The 19787-nt window shown below is 44.6% G+C and overlaps 2 protein-coding genes across 6 annotated transcripts in view; one reads left to right on the plus strand and one right to left on the minus strand.

The window, feature by feature from the left end:
* DENND3 (DENN domain containing 3) overlaps positions 1-11472 on the plus strand; it is a 64039-nt gene extending 52567 nt beyond the window's left edge. For 2 of the 5 annotated variants that reach the window (XM_082433768.1, XM_082433771.1), the window contains exons 21-23: positions 7069-7187; positions 7269-7406; positions 7528-11472. In XM_082433768.1, coding sequence (XP_082289894.1) covers positions 7069-7187; positions 7269-7406; positions 7528-7731 — 461 coding nt within the window. In that variant the 3' untranslated portion in view covers positions 7732-11472. Of the gene's footprint in view, positions 1-5767; positions 5898-7068; positions 7188-7268; positions 7407-7527 lie in introns of those variants that run through there. The other 3 variants (XM_082433769.1, XM_082433770.1, XR_014255686.1) reach the window with 3 other exon arrangements.
* SLC45A4 (solute carrier family 45 member 4) overlaps positions 1-19787 on the minus strand; it is a 106573-nt gene that overhangs the window by 7505 nt on the left and 79281 nt on the right. The window lies entirely within an intron of this gene.

The following is a 19787-nucleotide window of genomic DNA, read 5'->3' on the forward strand; positions in this document are numbered from 1 at the left end:
ATGAAACCCTGGTTCCTTCCTGATGCACCCGGCTCCCAACATCCCTCCTGAGTTTGTTACATCCCCGGTGCCGCTACTCCCTGTGCGGCCTCCCCTCTGCTCCTCGTCTCTGCTCTCGCTGTGCCCGGGGGGCCGTTGCCACTCCTCCCGGCAGCCCTCTGTGGCCCAGTTGTTTGCGTGCGGGTCACGTCTCCCCAGCCACGCTGTGTGCTCCCCTCTGCCCCTCCCAGCACAGACCTCGGGCGGGGACGTCTATGGGTCTGAGGGGGGCACTTCGGGGTGTGACGGGGAGGTGCAGACACTGTGCCTGGTGGCGTGGGTTCTGCATTTTCTGAGCATTACCGCAGAGGTTGCCTGCACTTTGAAGTCTTCCCTGGTGTGTGCCAGGTAACACGGGTGATGGCCGTGAACACTTTTTTTAAATTGAAGCATGTTTTACGTATGATGAGATGCACAGAATGTATGTACAGTTTGTTGTGGTTTTTTTAAAGTTTTATTGGAGTATAGTTGATTTATAGTGTGTTAATTTCAGGTTACAGCAAAGTGAATCAGATATATATATATATATATATATATATATATATATATATATATATATATATATATATATATATATCCACTTTTTTTTTTTTAGATTCTTTTGCCATATAGGCCATTAAAGAGTATTGAGTAGAGTTCCCTGTGCTATACAGTAGGTTCTTATTAGTTATCTATTTTATATATAGTAGTGTGTATATGTCAATCCCATCTCCCAATTTATCCCTCCCCCCCTTATCCCCTGGTAACCATAAGTTTGTTTTCTACATCTGTGACTCTACTTCTGTTTTGTAAATAAGTTCATTTGTACCTTTTCTTTTAGATTCCACATGTAAGTGATACCATATGGTATTTGTCTTTCTCTTTCGGACTTACTCAGTATGACAATCTCTAGGTCTATCCATATTGCTGCAAATGGCATTATTTTGTTCTTTTTTATGGCTGAGTAATACTCCATTGTATATATGTACCGCATCTTCTTTATCCATTCCTCTGTCGATGGGCATTTAGGTTGCTTCCATGTCCTGGCTATTGTAAATAGTGCTGCAATGAACACTGGGTGCATGCATCTTGTTTCAAATTACGGTTTTCTCCGGGTATACGCCCAGGAGTGGTACTGCTGGGTCATATGGCAGTTCTATTTTTAGTTTTTTAAGGAACCTCCATACTGTTCTCCATAGTGGTTGTATCAATTTACATTCCCACCAACAGTATAGGAGGGTTCCCTTTTCTCCACACCCTCTCCAGCATTTATTGTTTGTAGATTTTTTTTAAATTAATTAATCTACTTATTTATTTTTGGCTGCGTTGGGTCTTCGTTGATGCACGCGGGCTTTTCTCTAGTTGCGGTGAGCGGGGGCTACTCTTTGTTGCGGTGCACGGGCTGCTTCTCATTGCGGTGGCTTCTTGTTGCGGAGCACGGGCTCTAGGTGCGCAGGCTTCAGTAGTTGTGGCATGAGGGATCAGTAGTTGTGGCTCACGGGCTCTAGAGCACAGGCTCAGTAGTTGTGGCGCACGGGCTTAGTTGCTCCGCGGCATGTGGGATCTTCCCAGGCCAGGGCTCGAACCCGTGTCCCCTGCATTGGCAGGCAGATTCTTAACCACTGCACCACCAGGGAAGCCCTGTAGATCTTTTGATGGTGGCCATTCTTAGTGGTGTGAGGTGATACTTCATTGTAGTTTTGATTTGCATTTCTCTAACAATGAGTGATGCTGAGCGTCTTTCATGTGTTTCTTGGCCATCTGTATGTCTTCTTTGGAGGAATGTCTATTTAGATCTTCTGCCCATTTTTTGATTGGGTTATTTGTTTTTTTTGATATTGAGCTGCATGAGTTGTTTGTATATTTTGGAAATTAATCCCTTCTCGGTTGCTTCGTTTGCAAATATTTTCTCCCATTCTGAGGGTTGTCTTTTTTGTTTATGGTTTCCTTTGCTGTGCTAAAGCTTTTAAGTTTCATTAGATCCCATTTGTTTATTTTTGTTTTTATTTTCATTAGGAGGTGGGTCAAAAAATATCTTGCTGCAGTTTATGTCAAAGAGTGTTCTGCCTGTGTTTTCCTCTGAAAGTTTTATAAAAAGTGTCCGGCCTTACATTTAGGTCCTTAATCCATTTTGAGTTTATTTTTGTGTATGGTGTTTGTTAGAAAATGTTCTAATTTCATTGATTTACATGTAGCTGTCCAGTTTTCCCAGCACCACTTATTGAAGAGACTGGCTTTCCTCCATTGTATATTCTTGCCTCCCCTGTCATAGATTAGGTGACCATAGGTGCGTGGGTTTATCTCTGGCATCTCTATCCTGTTCCATTGATCTACATTTCTGTTTTGGTGCCTGTACCATACTGTTCAGTTTGTTGTGTCTTGACAAAAGTATACACCACCTAACCACCCGACAATCAAGACACAGAACATTTCCATCACCGCTACTGGTCCCTCTGTGCCCCTTTCCAGGTGGCCCCCACTCGAGGGAAACAACTTCTGAATTCTGTTATGGATTTGTTTTGCTTGTTCCTGAGCTTTCTATAAATGGGCTCTACAGCATGTGTTCTTTTCATCTGGCTCAGTTCAGGCAACATGATGTTTTTAGGATTCATCCACAGTGTCTGAGTAGCAATAGCTCATTCTTCTTATTGCGTGAATGCTACAGCTTGGTTATCGGCTCTCCTGTCATTCTTTTCCAAAGCTGCCACACCGTTTTATATCCCCACCAGCGGTATGTACATGAGGCTTCCAGTTCCTCCCCATTCTCAGCAGAACTTGTTAGTATCTATTTTTTTTTATCGTAATCATCCTAGTGGGCGTGAAGTGGCGTCTCATTGCGGCTCTGGTTGCATTTCCCCGATGGCTCATGACGTAGAGCATCTTTTCATGGACTACTTGCCATCTCTGTGTCTTCTTCAGAAAAATGTCTGTTCATATCCTGTGCCGATCAGTCTACTCACTTTCAAGGCGATTAATCGCCTGGTTGAGTGTACCCTACTTATTTTTTTTCCCATTTTTCACATCTGTACTTTTTTCTTTTCTTCCTCCTTTCCTGCCTCCTTTTAGACTGCTCTTAAAATCAAGTTAATCTTCTTTATTGTCTTTTTAGCTCTATGTTCGGTTTTTTTGGGGGGGGAGGGGGCCGTGCCACGCAGCATGTGGGATCTTGGTTCCCCAACCAGGGATCGAACCCACGCCCCCTGCAGTGGAAGTGTGGAGTTTTAACCACTGGACTGCCCGGCAAGTCCCTAGCTCTGTGTTTTTTGTTCCACTTTTTAGTGGTTGCTTTAAGGATTTCAGTGTGCAACCTTACCTTCTCACAATCTACTTTAAATAACTGTTACACACCACTTTATGTATAATGGACACAGCACAGCAGTAAAATTAATTCCATTTACCTCTTTTTCTCCCTTTCCTATTGTTGTTAAATGCAGTATTTTATTTCTATGATTGTGATAAACCTCATATTTTAAAAAATTTTGCCTAAGTGCTCAATGGTCTTTCAAAGAAATTAAGAAAAAAATTATTTTTGCCCATATATTTACCATTTCTGGTTGAGCTTCACTCCTTCTTAAAATCCAGGTTTCCATCTTGCATCATTGCCCCTTAGCCTTAAGAATTTCCGGTAGTATTTCTTATGAGTCTGTCGTAAACAGATTCTAGGCTGATAGTTTTTATTTTTTTCCTGGCACATTAGAAATATCATTCCATTGTCTTGCAGCTTAGCTTGTTCCTGATGGGAGGTCTGCCGTCATTCCCACTGTTCTGCTGAATATAATGTGGTTTCTGTAGCTGCTTTTAAGATTCTGTCTCTGGTTTGCATGAGTTGGACTACAGTGTGCTTGGGTGTGAAGGGCTTTGTGTTTATCTTGCTTGCAGTTTACTCTCTTGAATTTGGGGAAAACTTAACCATTACCTCTTCCAATATTTCTCTTGCCCATTCTCTCTCTCCGTGTCTTCTGGGATTCTGATTATATATTAGTAATATATATATATTATAATTTATATATAATTATATATTAGTTAGACCATCTGATAATGTCCCACAGGTCTAAGGCACTGCTATAATTTTTTCCTTCTTTTTCTTGTGTGCTTTAGTCTGGCTAAGACCCGAACCTTTCTTCTTCTGTGTCCTGTCTGCAGTTAAACCTATCCAGCAAATTTTCATTTTAGTTCTAGAACTTCCATTTATTTTATAAAGAACTTTGATTTTCTCTCCTAAATCCTATATTCTTCACTCATCCTCTCCATATCTTTCTCTAAGTTTTAAAACATATTTGTAATTGTTGGTCTAAAGTCCTTGTCTGCTGGATACTGGATCATCTGTGGGTCTGCTTCTGTTTACTGTTTCCTGTTGTTTTTTAGTCACATCTTCAAGCTTCCCATGTGTAGTACTTTTCACCGCATCCTGGATATTGTTAATGACACGCTGAGGAGACTCTGGACTATATCCTTAAGTCTTGTTCTAGAAGGTCATTAAATTACTGGCAGATCATCTTGATCCTGGGGAGAGGCTTGGTTTTAGGCTTTTCTAGGGTGAGTATATTTCAGTTTTGACCTTAGTCCTGGTATGTGGTCTTTGTTCTTACAGCATGGCCCTTTTAGGGTTTCGAGGAATGCCCAAGGTATATACCAAGCCTTTCCTACAGGAATGAGCTAGAACTTTGAACTCTTATCTCTGTAGCCCTGGGGAGCTGTGAAATCTCTTTTCAGGTCTTGAATGTTCCAGTTCTGCTGTTTATACACAGTTTAGGAGTCAGCCCCTTAAGGATATGAGGAGAATTTATACATGCCTTTTGGGGATCCCTCATTTGGGGGATATCGCCCCTCTATTTCCAGCCACACTGGCAGCGGCAGCCCCAAACTATACCCTCAACCAAGATGGCCTGCTACGTACTGCTAGAATTTTTATCCCTCAGTGCCCCACAGAGAGCTGGGAAGTCCCCTCAGAGCTCACTGAGTTTCTTTCTTTTCTTTCAAAGACCGTATCCCTCAGCTTTGGTTGATCTCCAGTGACTGTCAGATGTGTGTGTGTCCATCCATGGATGCATTTTGGACCAAAAGTTGCCTGTTAAATATAGTGAGAGACATAACAGATTAGAATGAGGACGGATAACCTTGTTTTCAGGATGAAATCCCTCTTATTTTTCAACTTAACGAATACAGTAAGTAGTTTTCCTATTTAACAACAATGAGAAAAGGACAAGAGGAAAGCAGGGCTTCTTTGGGTAAAAGAGAGTGTTTGCTGTGAAGTGTTGTTCCAAGTCTTTATCTAAACAAGGATAACAGCTAAAGCCTTGGTCACTCATCAGCTGTGGTCCGTGGGCACTGAGGTGTGGCCTGAGGGTGTGTGTGGTGGGGGACAGGCAATGCCTCTGACTCCTCCCCAGGCCCTTGGCAAGGTGAGCCTGAGGGTCCCCGGCTTCCCTTTCTACTTCTGTCCCAGTATTTCAGACCCTGCGTGCCTTCCCTACGTCTGGATGGAAGCTGCCTTTACTGCAGCGCTGCCCCTCCCCCAGGCCTGACATTTCTGGGAGGGAGCGGACCCCGTTCCTGCTCCCTGTGGACGGAGGTCTGCTCTGTGATGTTGCTGGCACACCTGTGGTTCAGGCTGCAGCCTCTGTGTGCATTCAGGTTCAAATCCAGGTGTTGTCACCGATGACTGGTCACTTTGGGCTGGTCCCCTGCACTCTTGGAGTCTCTGTTTCTTCATCTGAAAAGTGAGATGGAAATACCATCCCTCCCACAGGAGAGCACGCTGACGGCTGGGAGATGCGAGAGGCAGAAAGTGGGCCTTGGAGCGTCCGTGAGTGTGAGGGTTGGTGACAGTTACCCCAGAGGACCGCTTCCCCGGATCTCGTGGACAAAGCTCTCCCCAGGTCCTCCTCCCTTCCACCGCCCACGGCAGGGGCGCCTTCCCTTTGGGTACCTGGCCCACCTCGAGGGCAGTGATCTGTCGCCCCCATCCCTCGCTCCGTTTGCAGCAGGGCCCCTACGTGCTCGCACAGGCAGGGTCGCTGTGAAGTCCGCCCTGTGCAGTGTTGCCTGGGGGCAGTGAGTGTGCTGGTCGGCATGCCTCTGGGGGCATTAGCGCCTCTTGGCAGGACTTCCTGCCACCCAGGTCTTGCTAACAGGCAGCGGCATCCTAGGGGCCCTGTTAATTAGTCCAAGTGGATAGCGGCATCTCGGGATAAAAGGAGGGATGCTGGGGTTTGCTTATTAGGTCTCAGGCAGGAAAGAGAGGTATGGGCGGGCTCTCGCCACCTGTGACTGAGAACCCAGCTGAGCTTCCGAGTCCTGAGGGCAGCCAAGGACAGAGGGGTCATTTCTCTGTGGACCTGGAGTCCACCCACCATGACAGGAAGCCGGAGCCCACCCTGGGGACTCGTACCCCCTCCCTCTGGAGCCAGATGGCACTGCCTGAGGGCAGGGCTGTGTCCTCCTGTCCTGGTGGCCTCAGCACAGGGCGGGAGGTGGAGGACACAGGCAATAAAAGCCAGGAGAGGACAGCCCTGCAGCTCTTCACCTTTCCTTGAACCTGACTCCATCTCCCCTGTAGCCTTGATCTCACCTCCTCCCTGCTGTACTAATTTTGATGACCTGTAGCTCTCATGATGTGGAAATCCTTGGTTTGCTGGAGTGAGTAATATAGAAAGAGACAGAGGGGAGCTTAAACAGAGAGACGTGTCCCATGGCGGGGAACCGTCACCTAGAGTTCTAATCCTCACCGCCGGGGACAGCAGACGCCGTGGCCTCAAGTGATAGGAAATGCCAAATAACCGTGGCAGGAAGGGTTCCGAAAGCCTCAGCAGAGGGCGCTGGACTCCAGCCGTTTCCTCGTCGGTAAAAGTGGGGCTAATGGTCTGAGTGTCCCCACGAGAAAAGGCGAAGGCGCCACGGGGCAGCTACAGTTACAGATGCCGACACCACGGTCAGACGTGGTACAGGAGCCGTGGCCCCGCCGGTCACACTGCAGCCCTCACGGCGCTTTCATCCCTGTGCTCCGAGTTCGCTCTACCTGCCCCTCATGCTGGCTCTTCCGTCCTGCAGGTACCGGTAACAGTATCGTGGTCGTGACCACGGCTGGATTTCTTCATCAAGAACTGAAGATCGGAGAGAACTTTAAAGAGATAAGCACCTCCTTCCTGGGTTTCCAGCTCGTGCCCGAGGTAACCCAGTGTGTCAGGTTGGGCCGGCGCCCCCGTGCCACTGGGCTGCCGCCGCCCGCGTCGTGACCCGTTCCACTTTAGCAGGAGCAGCTCTGGGCGGCCTGTGCCGGGTACGACGACATCTACATCTGGAGCCTGCAGGACCTCGTCCAGCCCCCGCAGAGGATCCACCTGCAGGACTGCTCCAAGATCAACTGCATGATCAGGGTGAAGAAGCAGGTAAGGCGGCCCCGGGGCTGCTGACCAAGGCCTGGCCGGGAAGGACGTGGGTCTGGGGGTGCCCGAGGGAGCACCGTACTCCTCTGAGTGGGCTGCTTGTGCGGTGCCCGTTTCTCCTCAGCAGATCTGGGTGGGCGGCACAGGGCTGTCGCAGGGGAGATCCAAGGGGAAAATCTACGTGATCGATGCTGAGAGGAAGACGGTGGAGAAGGAGCTGGTGGCCCATACGGACACGGTGAAGACCCTGTGCTCTGCGGAGGACAGATACGTGCTGAGCGGGTCCGGCCGCGAGGAGGGGAAGATTGCCATCTGGAAGGTCGAGTAACCAGGGGCGCACGTCCCCTGTGAGCGAGGGATGCGCCTCCTGCCGGCTCCTGGCGCTTCCCCAGAGAAGGCGGGCCTGAGCCTGGGGCGGGGGGCACCGGGGGGGCCCCGCTGCGGGGGCCTGTTTGGCTCTCTGGCCTCAGTTACGAGACCGATAGTGTCGCACTTTCTCTCCTGGACTTAGCTGATTAAACTGGACCGTTTCAGGCTGGGGTGCCTGTCAGGCAGACTCTGCTGAGAAGTCACCCTGTGCTGTCTAGACGGCTCCAGAACCACGACCTGGGCCAGCACCAGGCCATCCGGGAGCAGTTTAGCCGGAGCACCCGTGACCTGCAGACCTCGGGTCTTGCTTTTCCTCCACTTCACTCACTCACCAAATACTAAGCACCAGACTTGCTTACAGGAGCCCGACAGCCAGACACTGACCTCTTGTTCCCAGCAAAGCTCACGAGAAGGGGTGTATTTTAAATGACCACGTTGTGGTTGAACAGGTTTGCGTCTGCCCTTGCTGTCCCCCAACAGAGCAGGTGACCCGCGCCTGCCCAGGGAGGGGGACAACACTGGGTTGAGGCTGTCTGGACAGGGCTGGGCCAGCTGCCGCAAGCGCTGGGTTTTTTCCTTTTAACTAATGCAACGTTTTTTATAATGAAAAAACCTAGAGACTTTTTTTGACCAAAGGTCGGCATTCCATCTAAAATAGCACAGACAAACCCTTACCAGATACTCGTGTCCGTTTCCGCTGCATCTGCATCCTAGGTGCACAGCGTGTATGTATATGTAGATGGTGCCTTATTATTTAACTGAGGATACTACTAGCTATGCTCTTATCTTACTAGCTATAAATATTTGCAAAAGGGACCTTTTGTACATTTCTACCATTACCATTGAGCTCTCGTCCCCTAATTGTCGGCGAGGGAGGTTTTGGCACGGCTGCACTGCGTGAAGGCCCGAGGCCTGTCCCTTATGGGCCCATGATGCGCTCTGCCACAGGGGGCTGGCTGCCGGACCCTCCCCCTGGGCTCTGGGGACCTGGACAGACATCACGCCGGACCTCGCTCACCCTGAGAGGTCTGTGAGGGTCTCTGTCAGGCCCCCGGCACACAGCCAGGCTTCAGAGGCATCTGCAGTGCCTCCCAGGTGAGAGCTTTGGCCGGGCCTCCGGCTGGCTCTGCAGAACCTAAGCATTCTGGAGGGTCTGATCACTGACTGGCATTTTGGAACGTTCTGAGACTGTGCTGCGGAGAGCAGCCAGGCGGCCTAATCCGCCCCCCCACCCCGAGTCTGTCCTTCTCGGGGGGGCGGGTGTGTTCCCCTGACTGACTTCTAGAAGGAAGACTAGGCCAGCAGCAAATGGCAGAAGGTGGAATTCTGCTTCTGTAAACACATGAAAAGTTAGAGTAAAAAGCCTGTCAGAAATCCACATAAATTATTGCATTCCAACCCACATGTAACCAGGTATTTTCACCTCGTTGGTAATAAATTCTCTTTTTTACTAAAACACTGCTGTCCAGTTTCCTTACTTTATCCAACATTAACTGGTGGCGGCGCTTTAAAATAATACAGGACTGCTCAACATCACTAATTATTAGAGAAATGCAAATCCAAATAACAATGAGGTACCACCTCACACCGGTCAGAATGGCCAACATTCAAAAGTCAACAGATAACAAATGCTGGAGAGGGTGTGGAGAAAAGGGAGCCCCCCCCACCCCCACACACGCACACACTGTTGGTGGGAATGTCAATTGATGCAGCCACTATGGAGAACAGTATGGAGGGTCCTTACAAAACTAAAAATAGAAGCACCGTATGACCCAGCAATCCCACTCCTGGGCATATATCCAGACAAAACTCTAACTCAAAAAGATACATGCACTCCAATGTTCACAGCAGCACTATTCACAATAGCCAAGACATGGAAACAACCTAAATGTCCATCGACAGATGAATGAATAAAAAAGATGTGGTGTGTATATATATATATATATATATATATATATATATATATACATACACACACAATGGAATATCACTCAGCCATGAAAGAATGAAATAATGCCATTTGCAGCCACATGGATGCAACTAGAGATTATTATACTAAGTGAAGTAAGAAAGAGAAAGACAAATACCATATGATATCACTTATATGTGGAATCTAAAATATGACACAAATGAATCTACGAAACAGAAACAGACTCACAGACACAGAGAACAGACTTGTGGCTGCCAGGGGGCAGAGGGTTGAGGGAGGGATGGAGGGGGAGTTTGGGATTAGCAGATACAAACTATTACATATAGAATGGATGTACAACAAGGTCCTACGGTATAGCACAGGGAACTGTATTCAGTATCCTATGATAAACCATATGGAAAAGAATTATTTTTAAAAAGTGTGTATGTATGTATAACTGAATCACTTTGCTGCTATACAGCAGTAACTAACACAACATTGTAAATCAACTATACTTCAATAAGAAAAATATTAACACTGAAAAAAATTAATACAGGATCATTTTGGATTTGTTCTTATTCATTCTAAGCACCTGTCAAGTTACTTTATTGCAGACTTTTCATTTCCTTTATTCTTGGTGATAATTTCCAAGATCTTATTCGACAGTGATTGCAAGTGAAATGAGTACAGAAAAGTCAGAGGCTTTTAGGAAATGATCCTTTATGTAAAAGAGGAAAAAGAGGTGAACAATGGAGTTAAAAGGGGAATAAATTGGCTGGTGCAAGTGTATGGCTCTGTATTTATGTAAAAAGAATCTTGCCAGTGGAGTCTGTGGAAATGAAAAGGGCACTTTTATGCCTTCGGTGTTTCCTCTGTGCTTTGGAGAGATTCCACGATGAATGATTTGTCGTGGGAAGGCCCAAAATGAGCCAGAATTCACTAAACAGACAATGATGCCTTCCCTACCTCAGCTTTAGAAACCAGAATTAAATTGGTACCAAAAAAAAAGTTTTTATCTTGAACTAGAAGCTCGTTTACTTTAATATAACTTCAGCTCTCCAGCCGTATTTCAGACAAGAAGGCTTGGTTTGGGAGCTGGCACGGCTCCACGACGCCAATCAAAGCTCAACCCACTCCCTGGTCACAGGGAATATTTTTATGATTTGTTCTCAGAAGATGCGAATGCACTGGTTGTTCTCAAAGACAACACTGGTATTGGATGTGATTGTAACATCTGAATTACAAGTGCATGACTTTGGTCCATTTCTAGGGGATTCCTTAGGAAGATGAAGAGGTGTTTTATCCACGTGACTAGGGAGGGCACAGTTGGAAAACCAGGCAGAGTTGCCCTGCTGTTGCTGCTGCCTGCAAATGTTTGTATCATATTTCTTGCAGGGACTTCCCTGGTGGCACAGTGGTTAAGAATCCGCCTGCCAGTGCAGGGGACATGGGTTCGAGCCCTGGTCCGGGAAGGTCCCACATGCCGCGGAGCAACTAAGTCCGTGCACCACAACTACCAAGCCTGCGCTCTAGAGCTCTCGAGCCACAACTACTGAGCCTGCGCTCTAGAGCCCTCGAGCCACAACTACTGAGCCCGCGTGCCACAATGACTGAAGCCCGCACGCCTAGAGCCCGTGCTCCACAAGAGAAGCCACTGCAATGAGAAGCCCGCGCACCACAACAAAGAGCAGCCCCCCCCGCCGCTCACCTCAACTAGAGAAAAGCCTGTGTGCAGCAACGAAGACCCAACGCAGCCAAAATAAATAAATTTATAAAATAAAAAAAAAAAAAGAAGAAGAAAGATATGTCCATGTCCTAGTCCCTGGAACCTTTGATTGTGACCTTATTTGGCAAAAGGATCTTTGCAGATATAACTAAGATCTCATGATGAGATGGTCCTGAACCCAAAGACAAGCATCCTTAGAATAAGAGAAGAGACTAACACACACAGGGGAGAGGCCAACTACATGTCATCTGCAAGAGCTGCACTTTAAATATAAAAATGCTAATGGAATAAGAGCAAAAGGATGAAAAACGTATACCCTGCAAATGATAAGCATAAGGCTGGTAGAGCTGTTAATATCAGGCGAGACAGACTTCAACTGAAGGTATATTTACAAGAAACAAACAGGGATGTGCACGAGGATGAGAAGGTCAGCACATCAAGATGACATAATGATCCTATGTGTATACGCATTTAGTAATAGAGATTCAAGACATGTGATGCAAACATGGTACAACTGGAGGAGAAAACAGACAAATCCACTCTCGTTGGAGATTTTAACACACTGCTCTCAGGAACTGATAGAACAAGCAAACAAAAAATTATCGAGGCTATAAAAGATTCGACACTATCAACCAATGTGACCTGACATTACAGAACACTACGCCCAACAACAGCAGAATATCCATTCTTTTCAAGTGCACGTGGGGTGTTCATCAAGCTAGACCGTATGCTGGACCACAAGTTGGAAAAGATTTAAGTCACAGAAAATGTTCTCAGACCATGCCAAAATTAAATTAGAACTCAGGGACTTCCCTGGTGGTCCAGTGGGTAAGACTGCGCTCCCAAAGCAGGGGGCCCGGGTTCAATCCCTGGTCGGGGAACTAGATCCCGCATGCGTGCTGCAACTAAGAGTTCACATGCCGCATCTAAGAAGTCTGCATGCCGCATCTAAGGAGTGTGCATGCTGCAAGTAAAGATCCTGCATGCTGCAACTAAGACCTGGCGCAGCCTAAATAAATAAATAAATTATATATTTTAAAAATCTCTAATTAATTGTTAAAAAAATCAACAGCAACAATTATACAAAAATCTCCATATTAAAATTATCTTGGAAGTTAAACAACATACTTGCAAATAACCCATGGGTCTAAGAAAAAAAAAATCACAAGGGAAATTATAAAATATTTTCAGCTGAATGACAGTGAAAACACAATATCTCAAAATTTATGGGATGCAGCTAAAGCAGTGCTCAGAAGAAAAATTATAGCTTTAAAATGTCTCTACTAGAAGGTTTAAAGTCAACAATCTGAATTTCCATTATAAGAATATAGAAAATAAAAACATTTAATCCAAAACAAGGAAAGGAGGAAATAATAAAGATAAGACCAAATATCAATGAAATGGAAAACAGAATCAACAAAGCCAAAAATTGGTTCTTAAAAATAATAGGTACACTCTAGCAAGACTGATCAAGAAAAAAAAAAAAAGCAAACACAAGTTACCAATATCACGAATGAGACAGAAGATGATATCTTATAGCCATCAAAAGGATATCATGAAAAACTTTATGGCAATATACTTGACAGCTTAGATGAAATGTATACATTTCTTAAAAAACAACTTTATGCAAAAAAACAAAAACAAAAACAAAAAACAAAAAACAAAAAAAAAACAACTTTATGAAACCAATGCAAGAAGTAGTTGAAAATCTGAGTATTCCTATATCTATTAAGAAGTTGACTTTAGTCAAAAACCTTCTCACAAAGAAAATCCTAGGCCCAGTTGATTTCATTAGTGAATTCTAACAAACTCTTAAGGATGGAATACTAAAATTCCATAGAAACTTTCAGAAGAATAGAGGAGGGGAGGACACTTTCCAACTCACTTCAGGAGACCAGCATGACCCTGTTCTAAAATCTGACAGTGATCTTACAAGAAAATAAAAGTACACATCAGTTCTCCTCATGAACATAGATACAAAATTCCTGAACAAAATATTAGCAAATTGAATCCAGTAATATTTTAAAAGGATAATATAGCATGACCAAGTGGTGTTTGTTCCAGGAATACAAGGTTAATTTAACATTTGAAAACTAATCTATATAATTCAACATATTAGCAAAATAAAGGACAAAAGCCATAATGATCATCTCAATAGATGCAGGAAAAAATTTGACAAAATAAAACATTCATGATAAAATACCTTGGCAAACTAAGAATAGAAGGGAACTTCCTCAAACTGATAAAGGGCATCTACAAGAAACCTACAGCAAAAAACATCCTTAATAGTGAAAGTCTAATTGCTTTCCCTCTAAGATTGGAAACAAGGCAAGGATGTTCACTTTCATCCCTCCTACTCAGCATGGTCCTGGAGGTTCCAGTCATGGCAGTAAGGCAAGAAAAATAAAAGAAGGGGAAAAGTACATTTATTCACAGGCAATTATGATTGTTTACATAAATCCTGAAAAGAATCTATTTTTTTCAATTAGGAAAGTAAGCAAATTTAGCAAGGTCACAGCTCAAGATCGATAGAAAACAAATTCTAACAGCAAACAATTGGAAAATGTAAAAATACTACTTACAATAGCATTAAGAACACATCAAATAGGAGTAAATTTAAGATGTGTCAGACCTGTGCACTGAAAATTCAAAAACATTGCTGAGAGAAATTTTAAAAGACCTAAATACATGAAAAGATATACCATGTTAATGGACTGGAAGGGTAAATATTGTAAAGATGTTAGTTCTCTCCAAGTCGACCCGACAGATTCCATTTAATCCCAATCCAAGTCCCAACACAACTTTAAAATAGATATAGTTGTCAATATATATTTATTAAAGTTGTGTTGGGACTTGGATTGGGATTAAATGGAATCTACTGGGTCAACTTGGAGAGAACTAATATCTTGTACAATATCGATACAGACATATGGATATATTTGGAAATGCAAAGTAGAATAGTCACGATAACCCTTAAAAAGAAGATCAAAGCCAGAGGACTCACACTATGTGATTTAAAGCTTTACTAAAAGATACAGTAATTAAGACTCAGGATAAACACATCGATGGAACAAAATGTAGGGCCTAGACACATAAGTGTACAGTCAGGTGATAGTCAACAAAAATTTCAAGACAATTCACTAAGGAAAGTCTTTTAAAAAAAACAGTGCTGCAATTAGTGGATAAATGTATGGAAAAGAGAAACTCAACCCTCATCTCACTGTACAACCCTTATCTCACTACACAAAATTTAATTCAAGGTGGTTCACCTAAATGTAAAGCTATAAAGCTCTAGAAGCAAGCATAGGAGAATATCTCTGGAACCTTGGTATAGGCAAAGATTTCTTAGAAATGATACAAAAAGTGCTAAATACAAAAGAAAAAATTAATATATTGGATTCATCAAAATACACCATTAATGTGGTGAAAAGAGCAACCACAGATTGGGAGAAAATATTGACAGTGCTACATCCGACAAAGACTTATATCCAAAATATATAAAGAGCTCCTACAAATCAGTAAGACAAACACTCAATTAAAAAATAGGCAGAAGATACTTCACTAATGAAGCTATATGGTTGGCCAGTTTGAAAAGATGCTTAAAGTCATTAGTCGTCAGGGGAATACATATTAAACCACAATGAAATACCACTTGGTGCTCGTTAGAATGGCTAAAATTAAAGATTCACGATAGCAAATAAAGATGAGGCTATTGAGCAAATGGAACTCTCATACACTGCTGGATAAAAATAGCATAACCACTTTGGGAGAGCTATTTGTCAGTTTCTTTTAGACACATACCTACCCTACAACTCCACAATACCACACTTAGTTTTTTTAACCCAAGAGAAATGAAAACATATGTCTACAGAGAGACTCTTATGAGAATGTCCATAGCATCTTTATTTGTAACAGCCCTAAACTGGAAACACCCATCAACTGGAAAATGGCTGTGATACATCCTCACAATGGAATTCTATACAGCAGTAAAAAGGAACTAACAGCAATGTGTATGACTCTCAAAAGCATGTTGAGCAAAAGTAGACACACACACACAAAAAAAAAAAAGTAGACAGACACAAAGGCTATGAACTGTTTCCATTTATAGAAGTTCCAAACAGACAAAAGCAGTCCATGGTGATTGAATTCATAATCAGTGGTTGCCTGTGGTATGGGGTGTGTGGGGGATTGAGCTGGAAGGCATCAAGAGAGAATTCTCTGGAATGAAGGAACTATTCCATGCAGATCGAGTGTTAGTTACTCAGGTGTGGGTATTTGTCAAAACGCTCATGGAATTGCACACTTGCACCTGTGCGTGTCACTGTATGTAAATTCACCTCACTTAAAAAACAAACAAGGGGCTTCCCTGGTGGCGCAGTGGTTGAGAATCTGCCTGCCAATGCAGGGGACACGGGTTTGAGCCCTGGTCTGGGAAGATCCCACATGCCACGGAGCAACTGGGCCCGTGAGCCACAATTACTGAGACTGCGCGTCTGGAGCCTGTGCTCCGCAACAAGAGAGGCCGCGATAATGAGAGGCCTGCGCACCGCGATGAAGAGTGGCCCCCGCTTGCCGCAACTAGAGAAAGCCCTCGCACAGAAACGAAGACCCAACACAGCCCAAAAAAAAAAAAAAAAAAAAAAAAAAAAAAAAATTCACCAATGAATTCTTCCAAATATATAAGGAATAAATAATATAAATTCTACGATAATTTTTTTCATAAAAACAGAAGAGGAGTTGAATGCTTACTATCTCATTTATGAGACTAACATTACCTGGCTACCAAAACCAGACAAGACATTACAAAGAAAAAAAATACGGACTAATTTCCCTCATAAACATTAAAATCTTTACAAACAGTTTAGAAAACCAAATCTAGCAATACATAAAGAGGACATTACCTTATGATCAAGTGGAATTCATCGCAGGAATGCAAAGTTGGTTTAATATTCAAGACCAACTGATGTAATTCACCATCTTAACAAATGCAAAAAGAGAAAACACAAGTTCATCTCAACAGATTCAGAAAGAGTATTTGACATAGTTCAACATCCATTCATGTTAAGAACTCTCAGCAAACTAGGAATAGAAAGAAACTTCTTCAACTGGGTAAAGAGCGGCTACCAAAACCCCCACAGCAAACACTGTACTTACTGGTGAAGACTGAATGTTTTCACTGTGCAATCAGGAACAAGGCAGACTGCCTTCTCTCACAGATTGGGAGAAAATATTTACAAAATATATATCTGATAAAAGACTTGTATCCGTAAAACTCAACAAGGAAAACAAACCAACTAAAAAACAGGACAAAAAAACAAGGTTAGACATTTCACTAAAGATATACAAATTGCAAACACAGGAAAAGATGCTTAACATCTAAGGAAATGCAGATTAAAACCACAATGGGACACCATTACACCACCCATAGAATGGCTAAAAGTTTTTAAACTACGCTGACTAGGATGCTGACAAGGATGTGAAGAGAGCAGAGCCCTCGTTCGTGTGACTGTGGGAACGCAAAATGGTAGAGCCCGTTCTCAAACCCATCAGAAAAGAGTTTGGCAGTTTTTATAAAGTTAAAAATATACATACTCACCAGCTGGTCGTTTGACTCACCAATCCCTCTCAGGTATTTATCGAAGAGAAATGAAAATGTACATTTCATTACTATACACACAAGTCTCCTACTCACATGTTCCCAGCAGTTTTATTCATAATAACCAAAAACTAGAAACAATCCAAACGTCCATCAACTGTTGAATGGATAAACAAATTGCAGAACATTCATTTCATGGAATACTACTCAGCAATAAGAGGGAACAAGCTCATGGTGCCTGCAATAATATGGATGCATCTCAAATATTTATGCTAGGGACTTCCCTGGTGGCGCAGTGGTTAAGAATCTGCCTGCCAATGCAGGGGACACAGGTCCGAGCCCTGGTCCGGGAAGACCTCACATGCCGCGGAACAACTAAGCCTGTGCGCCACAACTACTGAGCCCGAGTGCCACAACTACTGAAGCCCGCGTGCCTAGAGCCCGTGCTCCACAAGAAGAAAAGCCACCACGATAAGAAGCCCCTGCACTGCAACGAAGAGTAGCCCCTGCTCGCCGCAACTAGAGAAAGCCCACGCACAGCAACGAAGACCCAACACAGCCAAAAATAAATAAACAAATTAAAAAAAAATTATGCTAAATAAAGGAAACCAATCACAAAACACTGCATACTATTATATTCCATTTATATGAGACTCAAGAAAAGGCAAAAACTATAGTGACCAAAAGCAAACAAGTGATTGTCATGTATAGGAGGTGGGAGAAGGGAACGCCTACAGAAGGGCACAAGGGAACTTCTTGGGGGGACAAAATGTGCTGCCGTGAACATGTGTACAGAAGTTTTTATGTGAACATGTGTCTTCTTTTGCCTGGGTATATCCCTAGGAGTGGAATTGCAGGGTTGCCTCTTAACCCGACGTGTGTTCGAATTTTTGAAGCACTATATCATGCTTGCGGTGCTGGTTACACTCTACACATTTATCAGAACTTATCATATGGCACACTTAAAATTAGTCAGTTTTGGGCTTCCCTGGTGGCGCAGTGGTTGAGAATCTGCCTGCCAATGCAGGGGACACGGGTTCGAGCCCTGGTCTGGGAGGATCCCACATGCCGCGGAGCAACTGTGCCCGTGAGCCACAACTACTGAGCCTGCGCGTCTGGAGCCCGTGCTCCGCAACAAGAGAGGCCGCGACAGTGAGAGGCCCGTGCACTGCGATGAAGAGTGGCCCCCGCTTGCTGCAACTAGAGAAAGCCCTCACACAGAAACAAAGACCCAACACAGCCATAAATAAATAAAAATAAAAATTTAAAAAAAAAAAGAGAAAAAGGAGGCAAATCATGCTTAATCCTGAATTATACACTTTCCTGATGCACAGTGCTCAGATTAACGAGATGACGCCAAAGGTCTACTCACTTTGTGCCATGCAGACCCAGCCGAGTCCAAAGTCTCCTATGTGCATTGCAGCAGCTGTGCCGGGAACGGTGTCACTCTGGATCTGTCACCTACCGCCAGGAGGGCGCGTGGTGGGTATGCTTGCTAGTTGCCGCCACCGCACTTGGCAAAAGTCCTCTGTGGTCCTTCAGGCTGGGTCTCCTTCTTTAGGATCCTGCTGGTCTCCACCCTTCCAGGACCTACTCTTGTCTTGGAGAGTGCGTATGTGTGTTTTCTATCATTTCTAAGGGCCTGGAAAAGACACTGTGTGTCCACCTTCTGGTATCTCAGAGCTCAGTTTCCTGATCTAAACATTGTAAGTCTCTCCATTTTGTTGGCAGAATCAAGCACGTAACAGAATGATGTAAAAGAACTGTGCAAATGGGAAGCATATAAAAGCTTTATAATTAAAGCCAATGTGTCCTCTAGACTGAGTTTGAAGCCAAATGTGAGATTTCTAAGAATTCAACTCTCTTCACTAATAAATTTTTCTTCTCCCACTCCCAGGAAAATCCTAAAGCATACTTCCCAGAAACACAAATTAGTGAGTTTTTAGAATGATAGATGAGGTATAGACAGACAGGTTAGATAGACAGAAAATAAATAAGGTAAATACACATAAATACAACTTTTTTTCTGATTTTCCGATAAAAACGAAACACCCCAAACAAAAACCTCTGTTCATACTGTTAAAACAATGTAGTAGACCAATATGTGCTAATAAGGAAAGATGATCAACTATTTTGCGAAACAAAAAAACGTACATTGCAAACTCTACATAGTGTGGTCCAATTTTTGTAAAAAAAAAAAAAAAAAAAAAAGCTTGTTTCTGCTTTAGCACATGTGGGACAGATGTGGAGGCGTGCGGGTTGGACGGGGTCTGGGGCACTGCTGTTCCGTTATCTACCGCCCGTGTGTGTGCGTCCTCCAGCCAGCGGCCTGGAGCGGCCTCCCCTGGCGGGTGATTGCACCTGCGCCAGGTGAGGCGTGACGGCCCCGCACCTCCGCCCCGGCGCCAGGTCTCGCGGGCTTTGCGCATCCTGGGCAGGGGCTGGACGGACACCAGGGGGCGCTGCGCGCTGGCTTAGCCGGGAAGAGGATGAGGGCGGGGCCCCTGGCTCCAAGCCCCTCCCCACGGGGAGGGCCCGCCTCTCGCTGCCTGCACAGCGGCAGGAGGGGCAACGCGCGGACCCTTCAGTCCCCACGACAGGGAGGCATGAACCCCCTGGTCCCCACGGCAGGGAGGTGTGGCCAGGTTCTGCCCGCAGGGGCGCTCAGGGCACAAGCGCAGGGCCAGGGCCTCCCAGTTTCCATCCTCCTGATGCCCAGGCGCAACACCAGGACCCCGTGGTGATCTCGCCCCCAACCCCACCCCGCCAAGGGTCCGAGCCGGC

Source organism: Balaenoptera physalus (genome assembly GCF_965194825.1).
Source record: "Balaenoptera physalus genome assembly, chromosome: 17".
Lineage (NCBI taxonomy): Eukaryota > Metazoa > Chordata > Mammalia > Artiodactyla > Balaenopteridae > Balaenoptera > Balaenoptera physalus.